General features: G+C 39.7%; 1 protein-coding gene across 1 annotated transcript in view; it reads right to left on the bottom strand.

Annotated features, from left to right (window-relative positions):
• The window catches only part of LOC120721548 (insulin-like growth factor 1 receptor), a 62,502-nt gene that overhangs the window by 13,372 nt on the left and 27,757 nt on the right, over positions 1-21,373 (bottom strand). The window contains exons 3-8 of the mRNA XM_040011945.1: positions 5,375-5,681; positions 4,895-5,031; positions 3,720-3,864; positions 2,494-2,702; positions 2,132-2,258; positions 1,363-1,598 (exon numbers count right to left, since the gene is read on the bottom strand). Coding sequence (XP_039867879.1) covers positions 1,363-1,598; positions 2,132-2,258; positions 2,494-2,702; positions 3,720-3,864; positions 4,895-5,031; positions 5,375-5,681 — 1,161 coding nt within the window. The remainder of the gene's footprint in view (positions 1-1,362; positions 1,599-2,131; positions 2,259-2,493; positions 2,703-3,719; positions 3,865-4,894; positions 5,032-5,374; positions 5,682-21,373) is intronic.

Genomic DNA, 21,373 nt, shown 5'->3' with positions numbered 1-21,373 from the left:
ATTTCTAACAACTTTTGAGTAAACTCTTTTCTCCTTCAGGCTGCCAGTGCAGATGTGATCGTCTGACATCACAGTGCTGCTATGTCTTTACACTGCAGCTGGACTTATTTAAAGCAGCCCTCCATTTCATCTAATTACTGCAGTATATTACAGTTTGTTTAAATCAGATTTTCTCCATCTCTTTGACTTGCAGCTGTGTTTATTTCAAACAGTCTTCCTCTCCATCTCCTTACAGTATGTTTGGATAAAATCCAGAAATGCTTTAATTCTGACAGAGAAATAATCCACTTCTATTTGCAAAACAAGTAGCAACTAAGCATATGCTGTACGGTGGTTTTAAGGTATACCAAACCATTTAGTATAAAAAATATACTCCAAGGATATGATTTTCAGTAACATCACAGTTGTTTGCTACTTTTGTTAAACTAATAAGGGAAATAAAGCAGTTGCTAATTCAAACCACCAGAGGTCAGTGACAGTATGGCAGCAGCCAAACAGTAAGGCCAGCTGAAAACAATGCTATGCATTGGTGGGGATACCGTAATGCCCCTTTGGGATTGTTTAGGCCGAACGATAGAGGGGAGTCGAACAACACATACAAAGCTACAATGCAGTGGTGGTGAAAACATGGCCACAGCAGGATACCTGCAATTCTGCAACTAAAGATATGGACAAGGTAAATATGGTTTTTTTTGACTGATTAGATTACGATTAGCTTTGGCACTAAAACCAAATGATGAATCTTTATTTTTGGGTTGGGTTAAACGGCACCAGTTGTAGTTTGCACTCAGGTTGCCTCATGGCAAGAAGCTTCCTGGTTAGATTGTGCTGTGTGCTTGTGTTCCCTGTGCGCATGTTGGTTCTCCCTGCATATTCTGGTTTCCTCCCACAGTCCAAAGACGTACGTGTTAGATTAATCGGCGATTCTAAATTGATCGTAGGAATGACTGGTTGTGTGTCACTCTGTGCTGGCCTTAGGATGGACTGGTGACCTGTCCAGGGTGTACACTGCCCTGGACAGATGGTTTTGAAATAGTTAACACACTGAAGAATAAAGCAGTATATGAACGTGTGGGTGAAAATGGGGTTTGCAGTGTCTAGCACTGAGAAGTTAGTAACACCAGAAAAGTGCTACATAAATGTCATTTTATTTAAATTTCCCTTCCCATTTCAGCTGCTTATGTTGAATGAAAACAAAGGCATTACTTGGGGATATTTAGTGTCGGCTTAGTCAAACAACAATTTTGCTCTTTAACTCCCTGGTTATTCTAACGAACAAAAAAGTACTTTCTCCACTTTTAGAGAGAAGAAAGCACAGACTGTAAGAGACTAACTTTTGATCTGTGCTGTTGTGGTGTTTACCTGAGGGGCTGGTGCGGATGTAGACCACCTTGCTCTTGGCTCCTGGCATGTGTCTATCCTCCACTGTGAGTGTGATAGCTTTAACAAAGATAGCATACTGTGTCCACGGCTTCAGGTTGGACAGAAGAACTCCAGGATCTGACTCCTTGTCAGGCCTCAGCTCCACATCCACCATATTCCAGCTGTTGGAGCCACAGCCATCCTGTCCCTCAAACTCTGTGATGTTCTGGTAGGGCCTGGAAGAAAAGGGCGAATTATTAATTTATTACTGTACATCTATTTAATTCACGTGTTTTTTATTACACAAATGAAGAATGTCAGCAAAACACAAAAATCTCATCTTCCTCAAAATAATAGTTAACACAGACAGAAAGACCACATTTCCATCGTGTTTTTTACTTTGCTGTATTTGTTTGTTGCCTGGCCCACCATTTTTAATACATCATGTCTTTGCATCAGTTTTTCCCCTCATTCTTCTGCAACGATTTAACACTTAAATGTCCACTTAAAGTCAGCTCCTAATATTCGCCCAATAGTTGTGGCTGGAAAACCATTAAGTGAGATTTCCTATTGCTGATTCTCTGGACATTTGTGAAACTACGTACCAAGTTAATATAAAACTTGATTAAAGTAAAATTTCCTGTATTTAAAGTCCTGTTAATGTTTCTGAAACCTAATTTAAAACATGTTGGCTGATAAAGGGGTGGGATTAAGATTCAGTTCAGTAACACTCAGCCTGCAGATAAACTAAAATAAACAAAAAACATACGCTTCCTTGTAGTAGACAATGAAGCTGATGAGGTCTCTGTAGTCAGGGGGCCGGTAGCGCTGCCATGTCAGCTTGATCCTTGTGCTGCTGGTGCTGTTAGACTTAAATTTCAGAATAGTGCTTTCACCTATGGAGGGAGCAAGGAGGGGGGAAAAAAAGCGCTTCAGTATGTGTGCATTAATATGCAGCAATTAGTGTTGACCGAGTGGCGCAGTAAATACTGACATAAGAAGCAGAACAGCATCACGCTCAAAAGAGGTGTTTGCAAACTTCTAGTAAACTAGAGTAACTTCAGCACATGAACTGGACATAGCAATTTAAATGTTTGTGGTTTTCAAACTGAAGCTCATTTTGACCCTTACAGCTGGCTCTGTCGCCGTTGTTTCGGAAATCACTCTCATCAAAGCGGGCCTGGATGCCTGTTTTGTTCCACATTTTGCGGATCTCGGACATGCACAGCTTAGGGTTGGCTCTGAAGAACAGCTTTCCTGTTTTGATGGTCAGATTGTGCTGCTTCCAGTCCCAAAGATACTGTAACTGTTGGTTGTCGAATGCAGAGAAGGCATACATGCTAGAGGGCAGAAAGAGGAGGAGATGAATGGATCACAGTCATCAATATGCTGCTTCGTTCTACATTCATTCGTGTATGTTTATCTATGAGTGTATTGTGTGTATAGTGATTCATGCTAGGCTGAGAGCCAACTTTCCCACCAAGGTTAAGGCCTTATTTTCAGCACGTAATGGAAAACTACACAACATATCCACTAGTGACTTGTCTATTAGGGGAAGCTATGCTAATTGAACAAAATGTAGCTATTTTACTCTTCTCGGTAGATCTCTCTTCTAGCTGGAGGTTTAATGACCCAGTTAGACAGCAGAGGGACTGCTTGACAGCAGGATAAAAATCACCTGGCAAATCCGATTAACCAGGGGCTGACATTTTTTTGTGTGCTGGAGAGGAGGTTTTTTTATGATTCTCTGGGTAACACCCAGACATCAAGGAATGACTGTAATGTGGGCCTTGGGACAGTAAGATTCCTGTGAACACAAACAGATGGAGGAGGGAAACGAAGGCCTCTCAATGACCCTGAGAGAACCTTTCCTGGGACTGTTGGAGGTTATACCTCATTCACAAACAAATAACAAACAACTGCACTTGTTCAAGTTTCGTTTAACTTTTTTCACTAAAGATTGAACATCTTGAGGATGTTGGATCACATCATTCTTATATATTAGCTGAAAATGTAGTTACTCAAGAGTTGTGTTTGTTGAGCACTAATTTTTTGTGGTTCCTAGAGTTTTCAAAAGTAAAATGAGAGAGAGAGAGAACCACTTTTACCTTTACCTTACACTATAAAGCACCTTGAGGCAATGTTTACTGTGAAGTGGCACTAAACTAATAAAACAGAATTGAATAAATGAATAGAACTAATTAATATTCAGGTGAATCCTTGAGAAAAGTACATGAGAAGAAATGAGCTCAGAGTGTCCCAATGCACAAACATCCGTCTCCACTGTAAGGCATTGAGATTAAAACCTTGGCTGTATGTTTATCCACGTAGAGAAGTGTGTGTGTGTGTGTTCTTACTCTTCATGGAGGTTTTCTCCATCGATGTATCTCAGGCTCCGAAGGAATGCAAGGGAGCTCAGTGTGTGCGAGTGTATGATCCGTACGTAACCAGTCACCCTTTGGATCAGACCTGTGAAACTTTCCAGCTCTGCCACCATGTTATCTAAACACACAGACCGTCACAAACACATTCATTTATCTATTGATGCATTTTACCCTTTAGTATTTCATTGCTGGCTTAAAGAGGACTTATTATCATTTTACGCATTTCGTGTCATATATATGCTGTTACAATGATGGATGCTAATTTTTAAACATGGCTAAAATTTCAGCATGTGTACAAGCAATCACCATGAGTGAAAACTCACACTAAAATGGGCTAAATGCTCCATTTCAGACGGTTGACTCTATACTGTGTGAAAGTAAGCAGATATATGTAATATGTTTATCTTAGGCACATGGCCAGGACTTATTCCTGGAACAAAATGGACCTTCAGACATAAAACTAAACAAGTGTGTTTCATCCAAAAGGTCTGTAGAACCTAATTAACAGAGGTATCAACATTTTCCTGTCATTTCTGGCCATATGATAATCATAAATGCATTAAGCTTGAGAACATTAAGCCCCGCTTACAAAAAACAAACCTGGTTATTTTTCTTTGTTTAAAGTTTAAAACTGCTTTGGAGTGTGCCAGCACTTTTCATATGGGTTAAACCTCTGGCTGTGAGCACAAAAGCTCCACCCACCTACTATTTGCAAACCTTCTATTTATGAAGGGAAGCCAATAAGAGCAAAGGTAGCTTAAAGGTAGGGACAGGGGAACTGAACCAGGTTGTTTCAGTCAGTAGATTAAATCACAGGCTGCACAAAGGCCCAAGAGGAGACAAATAAGGATTATTTTGAACTGGAAATTACGTTGTTACTGTAAAATAATGTTATTATAGAACCATTTTTAAACTGTTGTAATCCATGAGGACAGCTTTCCTGAATGCACAATGAAATATATTCAAATTGTTGAGCTCTCATGTGACTTTCTCAAGTAGCAAAATCTGTGATAACTTCTTTTTGCGTCTGATTTAACGGTGTGAATATAACAGATCTTCATAATGTTCTACACCAGCTCCTCAGGCCTCCCTCACAAAGAAATGCGAGTATTAACAGTCGTATTGCTGTGTTACACCGCAGTACTTACGGCCTCTGCGGATGTTGATTTGCAGGTTGCCTTTGATAACAGTGCAGCCTTTGAGAGACTGAGCAGCAGTCATGGAGTCGATGACCTTCCCATCACATACTTTATCACACAGACCATCACAAGCTGTGCAAAACATACTGGAGACAGACAGAGAGAAAGGCAGGAGACAGTGAATGTACAGCGTCGTTCTTGACAGGCATCTATTTGCCAAACTGGTTTAGCGGGGTTTTTTCTTTCTTTTTTTTAAAATTTCTGTCCCTGAAAGATTTGACGTCAACATTTCACAGAAGCAGCCAAAGCATGTCTAGGTGAAATTCCTCGGCATGCTTAACGGCCTTCACTATTTTGAAGGCCATACAGAGACTATGATGGCTGGCTGTCTCTAAGCTAACAGTAAGAATTGAACTAAATTCAATATTAGCAAAGCAACAATAAGGAGGGTGTTAAACCAGGCTAAATTCAGGTTGAACAGCAGCTCACCTGTTTGGTGCAGCACGTGTGTACCCAGATGGACATTCAGGCATGCACTCTCCTCCATGGATAACGTATCTGTCAAGGTCGGTAAATTGGGCTTTGGAGCAAAGCTCGGCACTGATGCAGCTCCAGCCCTCGAACTTGTAGGTGCCTGGGGGGCAGTCAGCCATGCAGCGGCCTTGGTAATAGTAATGCACACATGCAGTACATGCTGTGTCACTATCGGGGACTGTGCAGCTGCCCAGACACTGAGGGTGGCAGCACTCGCCGTCTGCTGTGCACGCTCGCAGTGCACACTTCTCTGGGCACCCCACTGTGGAGACAGAAAGAAAGGGGGGTATTTTAGTCAGACAATTTCCCCCAGAAAATAATAAAAAACAATAAAAAAAACAAAACAAAACATCAGAACATGACATTAATTTTTTTAGGTACATAGCCTGTAGTTAAAAATTGATTTTCTGCTTTTCAAGAATTCAAAGCACTTTTCAGTGTTTCTCATACAGCTATCCACACAAACTCAAATACATGATGGCAGTGCTGCTGTGCTATCATCATCTTGCTCAAAGATACTCTGGCCTATGGAGAGGCTGAGGTTCCAACAGCAAACCCTGAGTTGAGTTGATAACATGTTCTATTACTCGAGCCCCAGTGGTCATTTAGTAAAGATGACTGCAGATTTAACTGCTCCCTTACGTTTCCTATGTGAATGTTTTGCACAGATGATGCACATGTAGGTTTGCTGCAGCAGGAAAGATAATCTCACCCTGAAGGCAGACCAAAAAGGTTTTCAAATTTCCAGGTTGTAGCACAATCGTAGAGTGCCATGTGCCATTATTATTTACCTGGCACACTTAAAGAACAACGTAAATCTTTTAATCAACATGAAACAAAAAAGCAAACATCAACTTCTTAACAAACAATTGTGAAGAAGAAGAAGAAGACCTCATTAAAACCTCAGCCTAGTTTAAAAGCCAAAAAATAAACACTGTGTTTTAAATAACTTTTAAAATAACTCCAGATGTGAAGGGGGAGTGTGTACCACCATTTAGGAGCAGCTACTGCAAAAGGCCAATATCCTCTATGTTTTAATTTGGACTTTTAAAAATATTTTTATTTAATATTCTACCGTCACACCATTCAAAATGTAATATTTCGCCCTTAATACCACTACAAACAAGTTAAAATTTTGGAGCAAACAACAACACTGATTTATTCCCACTGATGCAAATCCATATTTAACAACCAAACAGAGCTTGCAGTGAACCTAAAACCATAACACATAAATATAACCAGACAGCCTTCAGTGTGAACATGCCTCTGTTATGACACTACTGGCTTCAGTTCTGCACAAATGATTTGCATTTACCAGTGAATGACTGACAATGCATGCATGCACGCACACCCGCCCAGATTAAAGCTTTTAAATATACCAAGAGCCACATATGAGGTACTCATGCAAGCTGCTTCATATCCAACCAACCACATTTGAATTTTTGTTTTCTTAGTCTTACTATTATAAAAGGCAACCCAACCATGGGGAGCCACAATGCATGTCTCGATCTTGGAAAAATGGGGATTGTTGTGTGAGGAAGAGCATCTACTGTAAAATCTTTGCCAAATCAAACACACAGATTACGAAGAACAAGATTTCCATATCAGATAAGTTGGGGTGACAGAGGAGGACGCTAAGGATAGGGTAAGATTGAGACAGACGATCCACTGTGGCGATCCTTTAAGGAGCAGCCAAAGGAAGTAGTCGTGGTAGTAGTAGTATTCTTAAAATTACAGAATAATTATAGAATTCTAAAAAGGTGCTTCAGCTGTGCTTTCATCCTTGATCCACTCCGGATTTTCCAGCCAACAGAGCTACAAATAACTCGTCCAGTTGCTGTGGTGTTCCTCTAAATAAGAGGATATTGTAACTGATGACAGGAAAAAGTGACTGAGGAGTTCCAGAAGAAAAACACCATATTGACATACATATAGAGAGCAGCCACATCTCGTCATGGCCTTTGTCTCTGCGGCGGGGGAATTTAAATGAAGCGTGATAGACAACAAAACACCAAGGCAGCTTATTTGACTAGCTGACACATACCTTTCACCATCACCATCACGCAGCTGAGCAGCAGCAGCCTTTAACCCACCTTTACTGCAGCTCACTGCTCACTGCTTCAACATGACATAAGCTGATTGGCTCAAACTGACTCTAAACAGTAACGTGTCTGCCACAGAAACAAACACTAACTGCTATGGAAACACTGTAAATCCCTGCTTGAAATTATTTGGTTGTGTGTCCTTTGAGGCATAAACAAAGGGACAGTGATTTCTGAAGCCAAAGAAACTGTAATTTTGATTGTGTCATCCACATAGGTTAGCCAGAGGCTGTTTAAACCAGCACCAAACAACACAAAGTTATAAGAAATGATGTGTTGTTTATAGAATGCTGAGCGATAAAACACTGGAACACGTTTCAACATGCTGCCTCCACCAACTCTGTCAAACAAACCAAAGACAACACGCCAGAGCAGATGCGTATGGCTACTCCCCTTTATTTATATTTCAATGATTTATCCACAGAGACTTGTTATATTATATTGAAAGATCTGGACACACAGTATAAAGCATTACAAGACAGATCGTAGTGGATGATAGCACAGACTAAAACACAAAAGAAAGATTGAACAGATGGTTTTAACCTGTTTATGTTTGTGCTTAAAGAATAAAGATTAGGAAGTTTGTGTTTGGTTCAGGGGTTAATGCTGCATTAATACAATTTCTGAACAACTCTAAGACACTAAAAAGCAGCAACTTACAAAAGCATACCCACACTGCTGTATTTATTAAATGTTAATCTGCTTTTGGGGCGATCGTGGCTCAAGAGTTGGGAGTTCGCCTTGTAATTGGAAGGTTGCCGGTTCGAGCCCCGGCTTGGACAGTCTCGGTCGTTTTGTCCTTGGGCAAGACACTTCACCCGTTGCCTGGTGGTGGTGGTCAGAGGGCCCGGTGGCGCCAGTGTCCGGCAGCCTCGCCTCTGTCAGTGCGCCCCAGGGTGGCTGTGCCTACGATGTAGCTTGCCATCACCAGTGTGTGAATGTGTGTGTGAATGGGTGGATGACTGGATGTGTAAAGTGCTTTGGGGTCCTTAGGGACTAGAAAAGCGCTATACAAATACAGGCCATTTACCATTTTTGATTTTCTTTAAGTATAAGTAGCAGAAAGAATAGCAAATGTATTCAGGAAAGAGGAAATCAACCAGTACAGGTCGGCTTTTCTGCTTTAATATGATTAAAAACAGAGTGCCATAGCAATTGACAAAATTGTTTATTTTTATTTTTAGATGATCAACCAATCAATTCATTTCAATTTCACATTTGAAATGCACCAAAACTACATTTCAACTGTGAAATTACATTCACTTTGGCACTACCTATTGGTTTGTGAAGTCGTGTTTTAAAGCCTCAACACTAACAAACCTGGTATATAAGATGCCTTCATAAAGCGCATTACACATCATTGTTGTATGTCCACGTATTGCTATCCACCCCTTATAGTGACAGCTACAGTGATTCAGAAATGGTTGTCATGAGGGAGTTTAAGTCCATTTTAAAGGAACGAGAGGATAACTCTTTCAGTCAGTGTGACCGTTTTAATGATCAGTTGTTGTATATTTTTCACATATTTGTACTCGTTTGTATGGACCGTTGTATTTGTTTTTAATTGTTATGTCGTTATGTGTTGTTTGTGTTTTGATTTTTACTGCCATGATGCCAGAGATTTGAATCTCAGATTTTGCCTGGATAAATAGAGGATTAATAATAAAACATCCAAAAGTGTGGGGGCACTGAAAGACCGGCAGCTCTGCATACAGCAGGAGAGAGGAGGGAGACACTGGAGAATTTATTTACCACGTTCAGAAAGGAAGTACCTTATGCAAAGAGCACTGAACCTTAGATCACATTGTTTAAATGCAATGATAAAAGAGTCAGTCTTCCTTACATGAACGTTTAAAACCGTATTAGAGCAAGCTGTTTATTTGTATGTATAAAAGCAGTTAAGAGGCACAGTAGCCTAATATGATGTATTAGATAAAGAGTATTAGGTGTTTCTACAGTAAAGGTAGGGGTCGTTAAAGCAGATGGTCCGGCATATTTGATTTGACACAGATTTTACGCATGATGCTCTTCTTGACATAAATCTTCCATTTATCCAAGCTTGGGACGTTCACTAGTAGTACACTAGCTTGTAACCTCCTGAGGCTCGTTTCTCCTCCCAGAATCTAACCAGAGGTCCTTTGCATGCAAAGCAAATGCATTAATCACTACACCAAGCATACACAACTATTCCATGGTGTTGGGGGCCTGCAGATGATGACCAGGCTTTAAAAAGGTTTTGTTCCAGGGTGAAAACCTGCTTATTTTTATTAGAAAGTCGGACATTTTACCGTAATAGTCTATAGGGAGTGACTCACTTTTGGAGCCAGCTTTAAGTGGCCGCTGGAGGAACTGCAATTCTGCATTTGCTTCATTTTTCAGTTCCAGATGCTGCTGCTTGGTTTTTAGATTAGATTAGATGAAACTTTATTAATCCCTCAGGTGCGTTCCCCCGGGAAATTCAGTAATTTCTGTTCAGTTTCAACATGTTTAAACATGAATATCACATTTATTTTTGTTTACAGAATTAGAAATGCGAGACAGAAACAAACAAAAAAAAACAACACAGTGACCTACAACTTGCAAAAGCTGCCAACTATTTGTTGTTCAGTTTCGTGATTATGATTTTTACCCTTAACACTACTACCGTTTGTATATTTTGCAAACCCTGCATGACCAAATATTGAATACTGACACCATCTAATACAGAAACCTTCCAGTACACTTGCCTAGCAAATTCCTAATTATAATGTTAACTAGGGCTATTTGATATAACGATATATATCGGATGACAATATAAAAACATCTATCGTTTCATTTTACGCTATCGTTTGTTTCGTGGTGTCGCAAAAATCAACTGTTTACGGCAATATTTTTTCATCGTTTTGATGGTCACTGTATGATTTCCTTTAGTTCTCTCTTCCTCTTATATTTAATATAACCACACTACAGACAGACAAGCTGTTGTTTTTATGCGTTGTCATTAGCAACAACGACGACGGTAAAACCATCGCGTGGCTCTGCCGTCCGCATGTTTATTTTCCACATAAACCTTTCACAATAAAGCTGAAGATCCTGTTGAGATTTTTCAAAATAAATGGAATCACGTGAAATAGAATGCAGAGTGTTTACGCATGAGAAGCTAAAAAGAGCCGCCAGGTGTTAAAAAAATAAAGCTTAGAACAGGCTTTCCCCGCAGCACACCGTGTAATAAATACTCACAAAGAAAATTGAGGCCGTTTCAACTTATGTAACACTCGACTCCAGCTACACGACGCCCAGCTGAAAACACTTCACGCAAGTCGACTGGCCCGAGATTCACAGAATTAGCTGAAAATGTAAAATTTTTGTGATTTATATCGTTATCGGGATGATAAATGTCTTATATCGGGATATGAGATTTTGGTCATATCGCACAGCCCTAATGTTAACTTCAAATCAAAAATCAACTACAGAATCCATTTGTCAGGTATTTTTAGTATCACTGGCTAATTTTTTTTATTTGTCATTTACTCCTGGGTGACACAGGAAGTTCCTGAAAACTGCTGTCTTTCCCCGATTGGCCAGTGACCATGAGATGACCTTCTAGCCCATCTCCCAACTGACACAAAAGCCAATCAGAACCTTCAGACTGTGTGGTCCCACCAACCATTCAGCAGGCTGTTTGTGCTCAGCAGGAGGAAACGAGCGCTGCATTTCACAAGCACAAAATGTTCTTTCTCTGCTCACAGCGTCTACCAGTCCCCCAAAACTCCATCTTGCCCTCTGACCTCTTACAATGGGGTGATGTAAGCTGGAAAGGTGTAATTCTGAAATGCAATAATGTACAGCCTGAGGTCCACTGAGGGTTGGGTGAAAAAAAGAGAGTCTCTCTGCTTAAAGTTTGACTCAAACTGGGGCTTTTTGCATGCAAACCCCTAAACACAACTCCCTGACTGACCAGTGGCGGGAGGTGGAGAGGTCAGTGGGTGCATACAGTAATGCAGATCAGCATTCAGCTGGACATCTGCAACATAAAGCTTCTCACTTTCAATCCCCCTTACTACACTTTTAGAGACAGGTTGATGCAGCGCTGCAGCACAAGGCAAGGAAAAGGAAACAGGAAGAGAATGAAAAAGAGAAAGCGTAAAGGAAAGAAAGAAAAACTGCAGGAGGAGGAAGAGATGGGAGCAAGGTACAGAGTGTGAAGAAGTGAAGTGGTGAAGTGAAGTAGAAAAGGAAGGAATTTAAGATGGAAATGAAGATGTATATTGCATCTTTTTCCACACACACACATACACACGTAATGCAGCGTCTGTAATCTACACACCACAAATTAACAGATGAGGAAATGAGATCAAGTTTTTCAGCTACAATTTACAGATGTCCTCTAAACACATCACAAGCAGGCAACCATTTTGAAAGCTAAAAGGATCAACTCTATTGCGATTTTTCTGTTGCTGTCCAGAACCAGTGGGCTGAGAGGGGCAGCTTTCTTTGGACCCACTCACCCAAACAACAGGAGAAGGGAAGTTGTTGGTCAGTAAATCAAAACGAGAGAGAGGGGGGAAAAAATAAAATAAAATGTCCCGCTATCTTGTGTGAAGCAATTTGAGTTTCAGATCACCAGAGAACAATTAATCTTCAAAAATTCCTACCATTTTTAAGCATTACAATTTGTTTTATTTATTAATCTTTTTTCTATCCAACATTAACACCATCCCAAAACATCAGTGATGTAGTAGTTAATGCAGAAACAAAACAAGCCAAAACAATTATTGTAAGGTGGGAAGTACAGAAAAAAGGTGATAAGTTTTCTTGTCATTGGTTGATTATGTTGCACAAATTAATGAGAGTTAAAATCTACCGAGAACAACAAACATGACCTTGACTCTGTGCAAAATTAAATTTCGGTTCATCTAATGATTATTGTGTACAAGCCTGTACACAAGCCTAACAACAAAAAAAAAAAAAAAAAACGTACACCAAGTAGCCATTCTTGCAAATTGTGCACTGTTGGATGACAGATATCTTGCTATCGCCTGAGCTCTTCAGTCAAAAGAGCCAGAGAAGATCGAAATGTGATTTTACTTCAAAGTTTTGTTTGGTGTTTTTTTTCCTGAATGCAATGTTGGTGATCTACTCTAAACATTTAGCAGACTATTAAAACAAACACTTGAGTTCTTGGTGACCAAGGAATAAAGAAAAGTCAAGTATATGTTCGCTGTGTGGTAATCTGGTTGAATCCTCATTAGCCAGCTGTTCTGAGTGTGCTACATATATCTTACTGTGGAAAGTTACGAAACTGGGCTGTATTTGAGTGATGTCAGTATTTCCCCTAACCTCAGAAAACAAGCTGGTTAATAAAATCATGTAAATTATCATGGAAGTGCAGCTGAAAGGAATAAAACTGCAAAAACAATGAATTAACAGTTTGATCAAAACATGCTGATTGCTGGCAAAGGTGGTTCTCGTTGTTATCACAGCATTTGCATGGGAACAGGTTGTGCTTCATATTCCCATTAACCAGTAAGGATTAGTTTGTTTGTTGGCTTGTTTGTTGGGGGTAATTGAGAGTTAAGTGATGGGATGTCAAAAGTTGTTGTAGGCAGTTGTATAGTTGTTAATGTCCATTCGGGGAAATGGTTTACCTTCTCCACTCCGTCATTATAGAGCATTCTGGCTGTGGGAGAAAGATCACTTGTTGTGCGTCAAAAAGCCAATACAGCGCTTCCAGGGAAACAGAAATACCAGCCCAGTGGGAAGGCTGGCTGGGAAACTCACACTAGTCACCACCCTAATGGCGGGAAAATGTCTGGATTTTTGCCTCTACCCCTCTACTTCACTACAAGTAAATACCACAGGATCAAACAGTACTTCATTTTACATATCTTGTTGTGCATGCCTGCTAACACTCCTCGGTTTTCCCAATATTTCAAGACCATCTGATCTCAAACTTTATTATGAATGTTAAGGATGCATGCATCAGTAAGCTTCTCATGTTCATAATGGTACCCGAGTTGCCAGATTGTCTATGAAACAGTCTACACACACAATCCACACACACTACAGACAATTTCAATCCATCTGTCAGTGTAACCTGGCAACCACCAACCAGACTCAAACACACCATTTGGATACTGATTGAATTAGGTCACTATCTTGGCTATTGTTAGACCATTTCAACGGTCATTACATGCACACACATACAGTATGGCTCAACTCACCACTATTTCATTTAGTAAAGTGGCAGTTGGTAAGATATTCTTCAAATCAAGATTCCAAAACAGAAATGCTGTAAAAACCCAAACAATGCCTCTCTTTCCAACTGCACAAAATTCCAACCACTTTCATACAGCTTGAACATATTGATGAAAATAGTTGCTCGATGCAAATAAAACAAAATAAATGTATGTAGCATAGTGTCACCAAAATCATTTTGCACATCACTGGTGTCCTCTAGGTTATGCTATCTTCATTTGGGAAAACAGACTTTTACCTGTTTATTTTTATTAGGAAAAAAACTGAATTAGGAATACTGAAAACTTAATTGTTATGTTGTCATCAATGACAAATGACTTTAATGGTATAATGAATATCTTTTAACTATTACACTGGAAATAAAATGCTTTTATTCAAATCCCTCATCTGACACACCACTGTTTTCTGTATGTTTTTCCCGCTTTAGGTGAATGTGTTACTCGTTCTTTAGGCATATTAAATAATTACCAAGCCACCTTGACTAATACGTTAAGTATAACCAAATGCAAAACTCTGAAAGCCATACACAACAGCTTCAAAGTGGCCACTGAGAAACTGAGGCAACAGATGTTTCCACACTCGCTGTTTTCCTCATTTTTTAGGTTTGGTGTGCGTGCAAGCTGTGTGAATCCAGTGAGCGTGGAAGCATCCCCGCCCTTTCTCTCAAGTTCACACACTCCATGGCCTCCCAGTGTGTTCCAGCACTCAGGCTGAATTGGGAAGAACTTGATGATGTACAGAAAACACAACAATCTCGCTGTGTTTCCAGTCTCATACAAAGCATATTCTGTACTGGCCAGACAGACTGTCAGTGTACAGGTTCAGTCAGTGAATCAGTCATTCAGAAAACCAGCCAGTCAAAAGTCTGTGTGTGCCGTCTACAAAAGCAAGAACAAGGGTCTTGATTCATTCAGCCCATTCACAGCTCTACATGGCTGGCCACTATTGTGCTGTTCATCTTTTGAGTCTCCAAGTAGATAACAGAGATCACAACTAGCCATCCAGTGGTCAAGTACAAGAGACCTCCAACACATGTGACAACCTGCCTGTCAGTTCAGTCCGACAAACAGGCTGTTCAAAAAGTGCTTAGCGCCATAGAGGAAAACAATGAAGACAGAGCACGCCATTGACCTTAACAGCTGTGTTTGTGTTTGGGCTGCCGACATCCATTAACCATCAATGGAGTTAGAGTTCCTAGAAATGTTTTAGTTGTGCAACTCTGTAGAGCAATCTTGAGAACATATCTGCCACAAAGACGAGAACTGAAGTGAAGGTACAGTCCATAATCAGTTTGTTTACTTACACAAGTTTACCCAAAACATTACCAGGAAGACTTTGGAAAAACCCAAGGCTTAAAATATAAACAGAAAAATATATTACAATTTTGTACAAATCTAAACAAAAATGCTTTAAAATTGTTTATTGCTTTAGCTGAAGATGAGATCTGATGGACTTTGTTTATCCAAAAAACAGGAAAATGTTTGGCTACACTTAAAAAGTCTATTAAACATACCTTCCACAAAGCAGAATATGCTGATAAAATGCAGTTTTACAAAATAAAAAAAGCTTTAAAAAAAAAAAAAAAAAAAAAAAACACAACCCCAAAACAAACAAACCAACTTTGACAGAGCACCATGTAAAATGGAAATAAAATGCATACATTGATGGAGTAATTAAGACATAATGAAATCAAATGGCAGATATTTATTTGATTAATTTAAAACCTAAATAGAATTTGTCTTTGTCGGCTCTTTTGTGAAAAACTCATTCACTCAAAATGAAGAATAACATTTCCAAGTTCCTTTAATGACACCATTCGCTCTGAGTACACACAGATCGGGAGCTTTAATTTGCTCAGGAACAGGAATATTAGACGACATGCTGGATTTCTTCTTCCTCCCTCGCTCCTCCTAGTGAGAGGAGTCCCCCCCACTGGAGATGTGTGGTCTGAAGCTTCCTGTTGATAATTACAGTCTGTTTGAAAGCAAAACACTAAGAGATCATTATTCCTGTTAGCGATAAAAGGCTAAACTGGATTCCCTTTCTAATTCACACTCTCAACAAGAGTGGATTCACACACATCTGTCAAGACTCTACTGAGAAGAATACATTGCATTAAGTGTCTACTTTGCCCGTGTGGGTGGTGGTACAGGTTAGAGAAATGGGTCAAAATAAAGAGCTAAAGATTTATTTTGTGTAGCTATGATAAAAACACCTGCAAGATGCACTGGTGAGAAGATGAAATACCAAGCAGGAGGCCCACTTTGAAGGCTTATTAGATACAAGGACGACTATTTATTTTCGTTCAAGGCAGGACTGCAGACCTCTGGAAAGTGATTACAGCAGCATTTATTTTTTTCCCCCAATATCTTTTAAAAACAGCTACCTCCATATTTTCCATAGTTTTGAATGTTACTTTTAGACACTAGACATTTCTAGTGTCTAATGACCATTCCACAGGTATAGCCTATCAATGTGCACACGCAACACAGCTCTGTTCATCCAGTGAACACATCCAGTGTTCACTTCATGTGTGCATTATGATTGATGGGAGAGCACATACCATTTCTTTGTAAAACCTGTTTGGGATGGTCACTAGAGAGAGAGAGAACGTTTTTAAAGAAGGCTTGTGCACAGGCTGTATTACATGGGTGTATGTAAAATCAGGCATGTGTACATAACTGCACAGATGTTCAGATGGTCGGTTAAACGAATTATCAAAGCTAGCTCATTAGGTTCTTCTCCGTAAAATGTTTTTTTTATTGCAAAGTAAGTTTTAACAAATAAATAATTGGGTAATATAACCAGAAGCTTCTCCAGTACATCTTAAACTTTATTTCATCCTCTTAGACTACAGCGGGCAGTTCTCCACCTGCTGCAGGTTCCAGTTGTGGCCCTGCTACCAAACCACGTGAAGTCCAAGACAGTTAATTTCGAGTATTTTTTTAAATCCCTGGAGACTCAGTGTTGTAGTGGACAATGTCATTTGCATTTACGCTTGTGTGCTGGGGTGTGTTCAGCAATCTGCCTTCATGAGTGAAACTAAGATGTTTATGTTGGACATAGAGCTCAATATTGATCAACAGTTAACTTTGTGGAAAGGAGAAAATATTTCAGGGTCAACTCTGAGTCTACACTTAGACTGTTTAAGCTATGAAACCAAGAAAACCAACATCTGTCTACATCGACAGAATACTAGCTTTTTATATTATTATAGTAAGCGGGCTTCATACAATTACAACCTGTTACGTTTTTTCCACAGAGGTGTTATCCTTGTGTAAATAAACATACTGTGTTTACATACCCCTCGAGCTTGTTGAGGTCTGTGTCGATATGTGTAGTTACATTTCATAGGAAGTGCATACCAAACTATATAGGTTTTAGGGCTACACCTTAGCTATGACTTAGATTTAATACAACACTGTGAAGTGGGTAAGCCCATTAAACAATCAGACAAGAACTAAATGACACCAATGACCATCACAACAGTAACCTGACCAGGGAGACAACTGGAACGGAAAACATGACACAGGAAGGGATAGAGTTAGCATGTTAGAAATGACTGATCGTTTAAAATAAGACACGGGGACTGCCCACTTGTATTTTCCATCACGGATTCTGTTGGGCAGGCATCAATATACCTGACTAACCTGCTGAACTGAAGTTTTTTTCCCACAGGAAACACTGCTTTTTGGTGTAACACACCATTCTAATTCGAGGATTGGCACATAAGCAGCGGGCGATCGTGGCTCAAGAGTTGGGAGTTCGCCTTGTAATCGGAAGGTTGCCGGTTCGAGCCCCGGCTTGGACAGTCTCGGTCGTTGTGTCCTTGGGCAAGACACTTCACCCATTGCCTACTGGTGGTGGTCAGAGTGCCCGGTGGCGCCAGTGTCCGGCAGCCTCGCCTCTGTCAGTGCGCCCCAGTGTGGCTGTGGCTACAATGTAGCTTGCCATCACCAGTGTGTGAATGTGTGTGTGAATGGGTGGATGACTGGATATGTAAAGCGCTTTGGGGTCCTTAGGGACTAGTAAAGTGCTATATAAATACAGGCCATTTACCATTTAAATAATGTCTTTAATATAATTTTTTAATTTTAAGATTATCAAGTTCTATCAAGACATAGCAACACAATAACCCGTAAACAATGGCTGCTGGCAGAACAAATGATAATGACATTCCTTGCAATTACTAAATAACATCAGAAAAATAGTCAGTTAAAGGTAGTCTAAACAGAGCCAACCGTTAACCTTGTGACTCTTGTTGAAAAAAGTTAAATAAATAAGTACAAGGCAAGTACAGACAAAAGGAATTCCTGGCATCCCTCTGTTGACTGACCTGAGAAGCACAAAGCCAATCCCCTTTGGTCCCCCAAAGGGCACACAATAACAGAGGATCTATCACATTAGTTTCTTGGTACCTGGAGTTTCACGATAAATTCAGATTAGGATGGATATTGCAGATTACAGATGCAGAGGAAAAAAATAGTTTTACAGAAGTAACAACTGACACAATAGGAGTCTGCCACTTCTGGGAGTTATGTCTAGGTCAAACAAGCCTGCTGAAACCTTAGCCTCAGAAGATTTGGCCTTAGCACATAGTTTACATGCCAACCTTTCAAGAAACTACTCACTGTGTGAAAAGGGAAGAGAATAAGGGTTTGTACCCATTATGAAACAACTAAAGATTAACTCAAAATTTCACTGTAAATACTGAAGATAAAACACTAAGGACATAGAATAACAAAATAATAACTGAAATGATCTCACTGAAAAGTGTTATAAAATATGTGAAGAAATCAACAAATAAATAGTTATGTTATGTCAGTTAGTCAAGTGGTGAGGAGAGCTGATATTTCAGAACTGACTGAAAACCTGATAAAATATCACATCAATGCAGGTCATGCCTAAATTCTCAAAAGTGTGTTATGAAAAGCTAAAAGCCTTTAAAACAGGACAGGCAGTACAATTTTAAAACAAAATGACTGGAAAAAAAAAAGTATCTGCATGTGCCATTTTAAATTTTACTATTAATGTTTGAATTGTTCAATTGCAGACTGCTTGCACAAAAAAGACACCACTTATCCGGTTAAGCTGCGACAACAAACGATACTGCATACAGTTCAGGTGTTAGCTGCACAGCAAGTCTGTTTACTTTGCATAAGGGTGGAGTCGCATGTTGAGTCACCCAAGGCGGTGACACGTGTTGATAAGCAACAAAGTTAAAAAATATTAAATTACAAAAACAGTGTAAGAGTGTCCGTAATCTAATGCTATACAAGAAACAAATGTTGTGCCACTGAATTAACTTTATCTCACTCTACTCACAAGCTCGGCAGTGATATTGATATGTGCCAGACTGCTGTACACATTCAAACTCTACGTGCCCTTCAGTTCAAAAGATCAACATAACATAGTATATTTAAAGTTAAATATTTAAAGCTTATATGTCATTTGCAGAACAACTGCAGTAAAAATACACGAAGTGTGCTCTTCATATTTTATGTCATCCGTTTTCTGATATTCTTTTTTTTCCAGCTTTCCTCCTTGACCAAGTTTAATTTAATTCTCTAACACATAAATCGTGTCCTTAAGAACTGCTATCAAGCGGGAAAAGAAAGTAAAAGCCTGGGTATTTTCGGTTTGGAAACTGCAGTATGCTTACTGGAATGCATGCAGAGTCCAGCTGGATGAGTGCAATATTGTTTTGGTCAAGCTTTTGAATTGTTTGGCTTCTCATAATTCAATGCACTGAGAAGATATTAGGGGAAATTTGAGTGCGTTTACAAGAATGAGGTGGATAGACAACCATAAAATGGCTCTCGCTACAGCTGTCACCAACACAAAGGCATTAAAAAAAAAAAAAAATACTTGGGGTTGAATTTTTTGGCCTAGTTCCCCAGCACATTGTATTAAAACTGAACGTAGTCTTTACTAGCAAAGTAAATGTACAAACAAATGGAATTTAACTCCAGGTCTAGTGCCATCCCACTTACAAACAATGTAACCATATGTAGGAGTGCCGCTCAATCAGTGAAACTGGAAAAACACTTCATGAATGCCGTCCATCTATCTATTTACATGCAAACAGAAATACATAATAGAAGCAGCAAGATCTATAGTTCGTATAAGTAAATATGCCGACATCCTGGTATGTATCGTGTCCACATGGCCATTACTACTATACAAACCAGGAATGTTTTTAACCTTAAACGTTATATTTCACTGTTTCTCCTCTTAACAATGCGCCTTTTTGTGGGAAAATGCCAAAATAGGGAAAAGAAACGAGGATTCGTCTTTGCTGGGTCTCTTTCATCAAGCTTGCTGTTTTGTTTTGTTTTTTTAATTATTTCTCGACCTACAGAGCGAAACAGAAAAATCAATGTAAAACAATGTCTTTTTTTCAAAGTTCTCAAACCTCCTAAATACTAAATTTGCGGAGTTCAAAAACTTCCATTTAATGAGTGGATGCACAAACATGTCAGAAGAGATTCAAAATCTGAAAAGTTTCTTAATTCCTAATTCTGCTGGCAAGAACCACCAGGCGCGCATGCCCTCCCCACACACAGAGCATCAGAAGGAGTTGTCCACATTCCTGATTCTTTGTGTTTATGGGTTTGTGTGTTTGGCGAGGGAAGACAGAAATATCCCTGGAATTTGATGGAAAGGATGAAGGAGGCTGAGTATAAGATTCCCATTCACCTTGTGGCATCCTGGTCTGTTTGGCTGTCAGCAATTCTCTGACAGCCTTAAAACAGGCTGAAAAGTTTCATCACAACCAGAATGCTTTTTTGCCAAGCTTTCTCCGATAAGCACACCTAATGAGATCAGAGAAATGATGGCATGTGGTTTAATATTAATACTCTTCCATTGATTGCTCTTTTTACTTTAAACTGATACCTTGCTAGACTGGATAAGACCTGGTCACCGGCCTCTTGCCTGTCATACAAAAATGCATTAGGAAGGAGCTTCAAGTCACGTCACGAGTGTCACCATACAGATTGTTTATATTTTTTTTCCCCCACGAGTGTTCTTTGCCAGCTTTGAATTCACGAACAAGACCTGAGACCCTGGTCACACCGCTCATCCAAAGCTAACGGTGTTAACAGAACACAATTAAAGGCCACATAATTACAGTAGGCACTAAAACACAGCCAAACCAGCAATGTTCTCTTCCAGGAATTCCAGGGATGGGTGTGTCCGTTCACTAAAAGCAGTCATGGATGTGCCTGGTTTACAAAGCAGCCCCTATAATTACCAGCCCTGACAGCCTCCGGGTTCTGGGTCAGGGTAAGGGGTGCATAAGTAGTCGTGCATCATTTTTGTTTTGGTGATCAGTTACTGCTTTTTTCCTCCTCTTACTGCTATTGCTGGACAGAATAACCTTAGTAGTACTGGCTCTCTAATTTAATGGTCTTTCTTTATTTTCATGATTATTTACATAACTCAAAACATGTTTTATATTTTACATTCTTCAAAATAGCCGCCCTTTGCTTTTATTACAGCTTTGCACACTCTTGGCATTCTCTTGATGAGCCTCATGAGGTAGTCACCTGAAATGGTTTTCCAACAGTCTTGAAGGAGTTCCCAGAGATGTTGAGCACTTGTTAACCCTTGT

Source organism: Simochromis diagramma, unplaced genomic scaffold (genome assembly GCF_900408965.1).
Source record: "Simochromis diagramma unplaced genomic scaffold, fSimDia1.1 OVJJ01000603.1, whole genome shotgun sequence".
Lineage (NCBI taxonomy): Eukaryota > Metazoa > Chordata > Actinopteri > Cichliformes > Cichlidae > Simochromis > Simochromis diagramma.
Note: the sequence above shows the minus strand (reverse complement) of the source record. Positions and strands in the feature narration are given on the sequence as shown.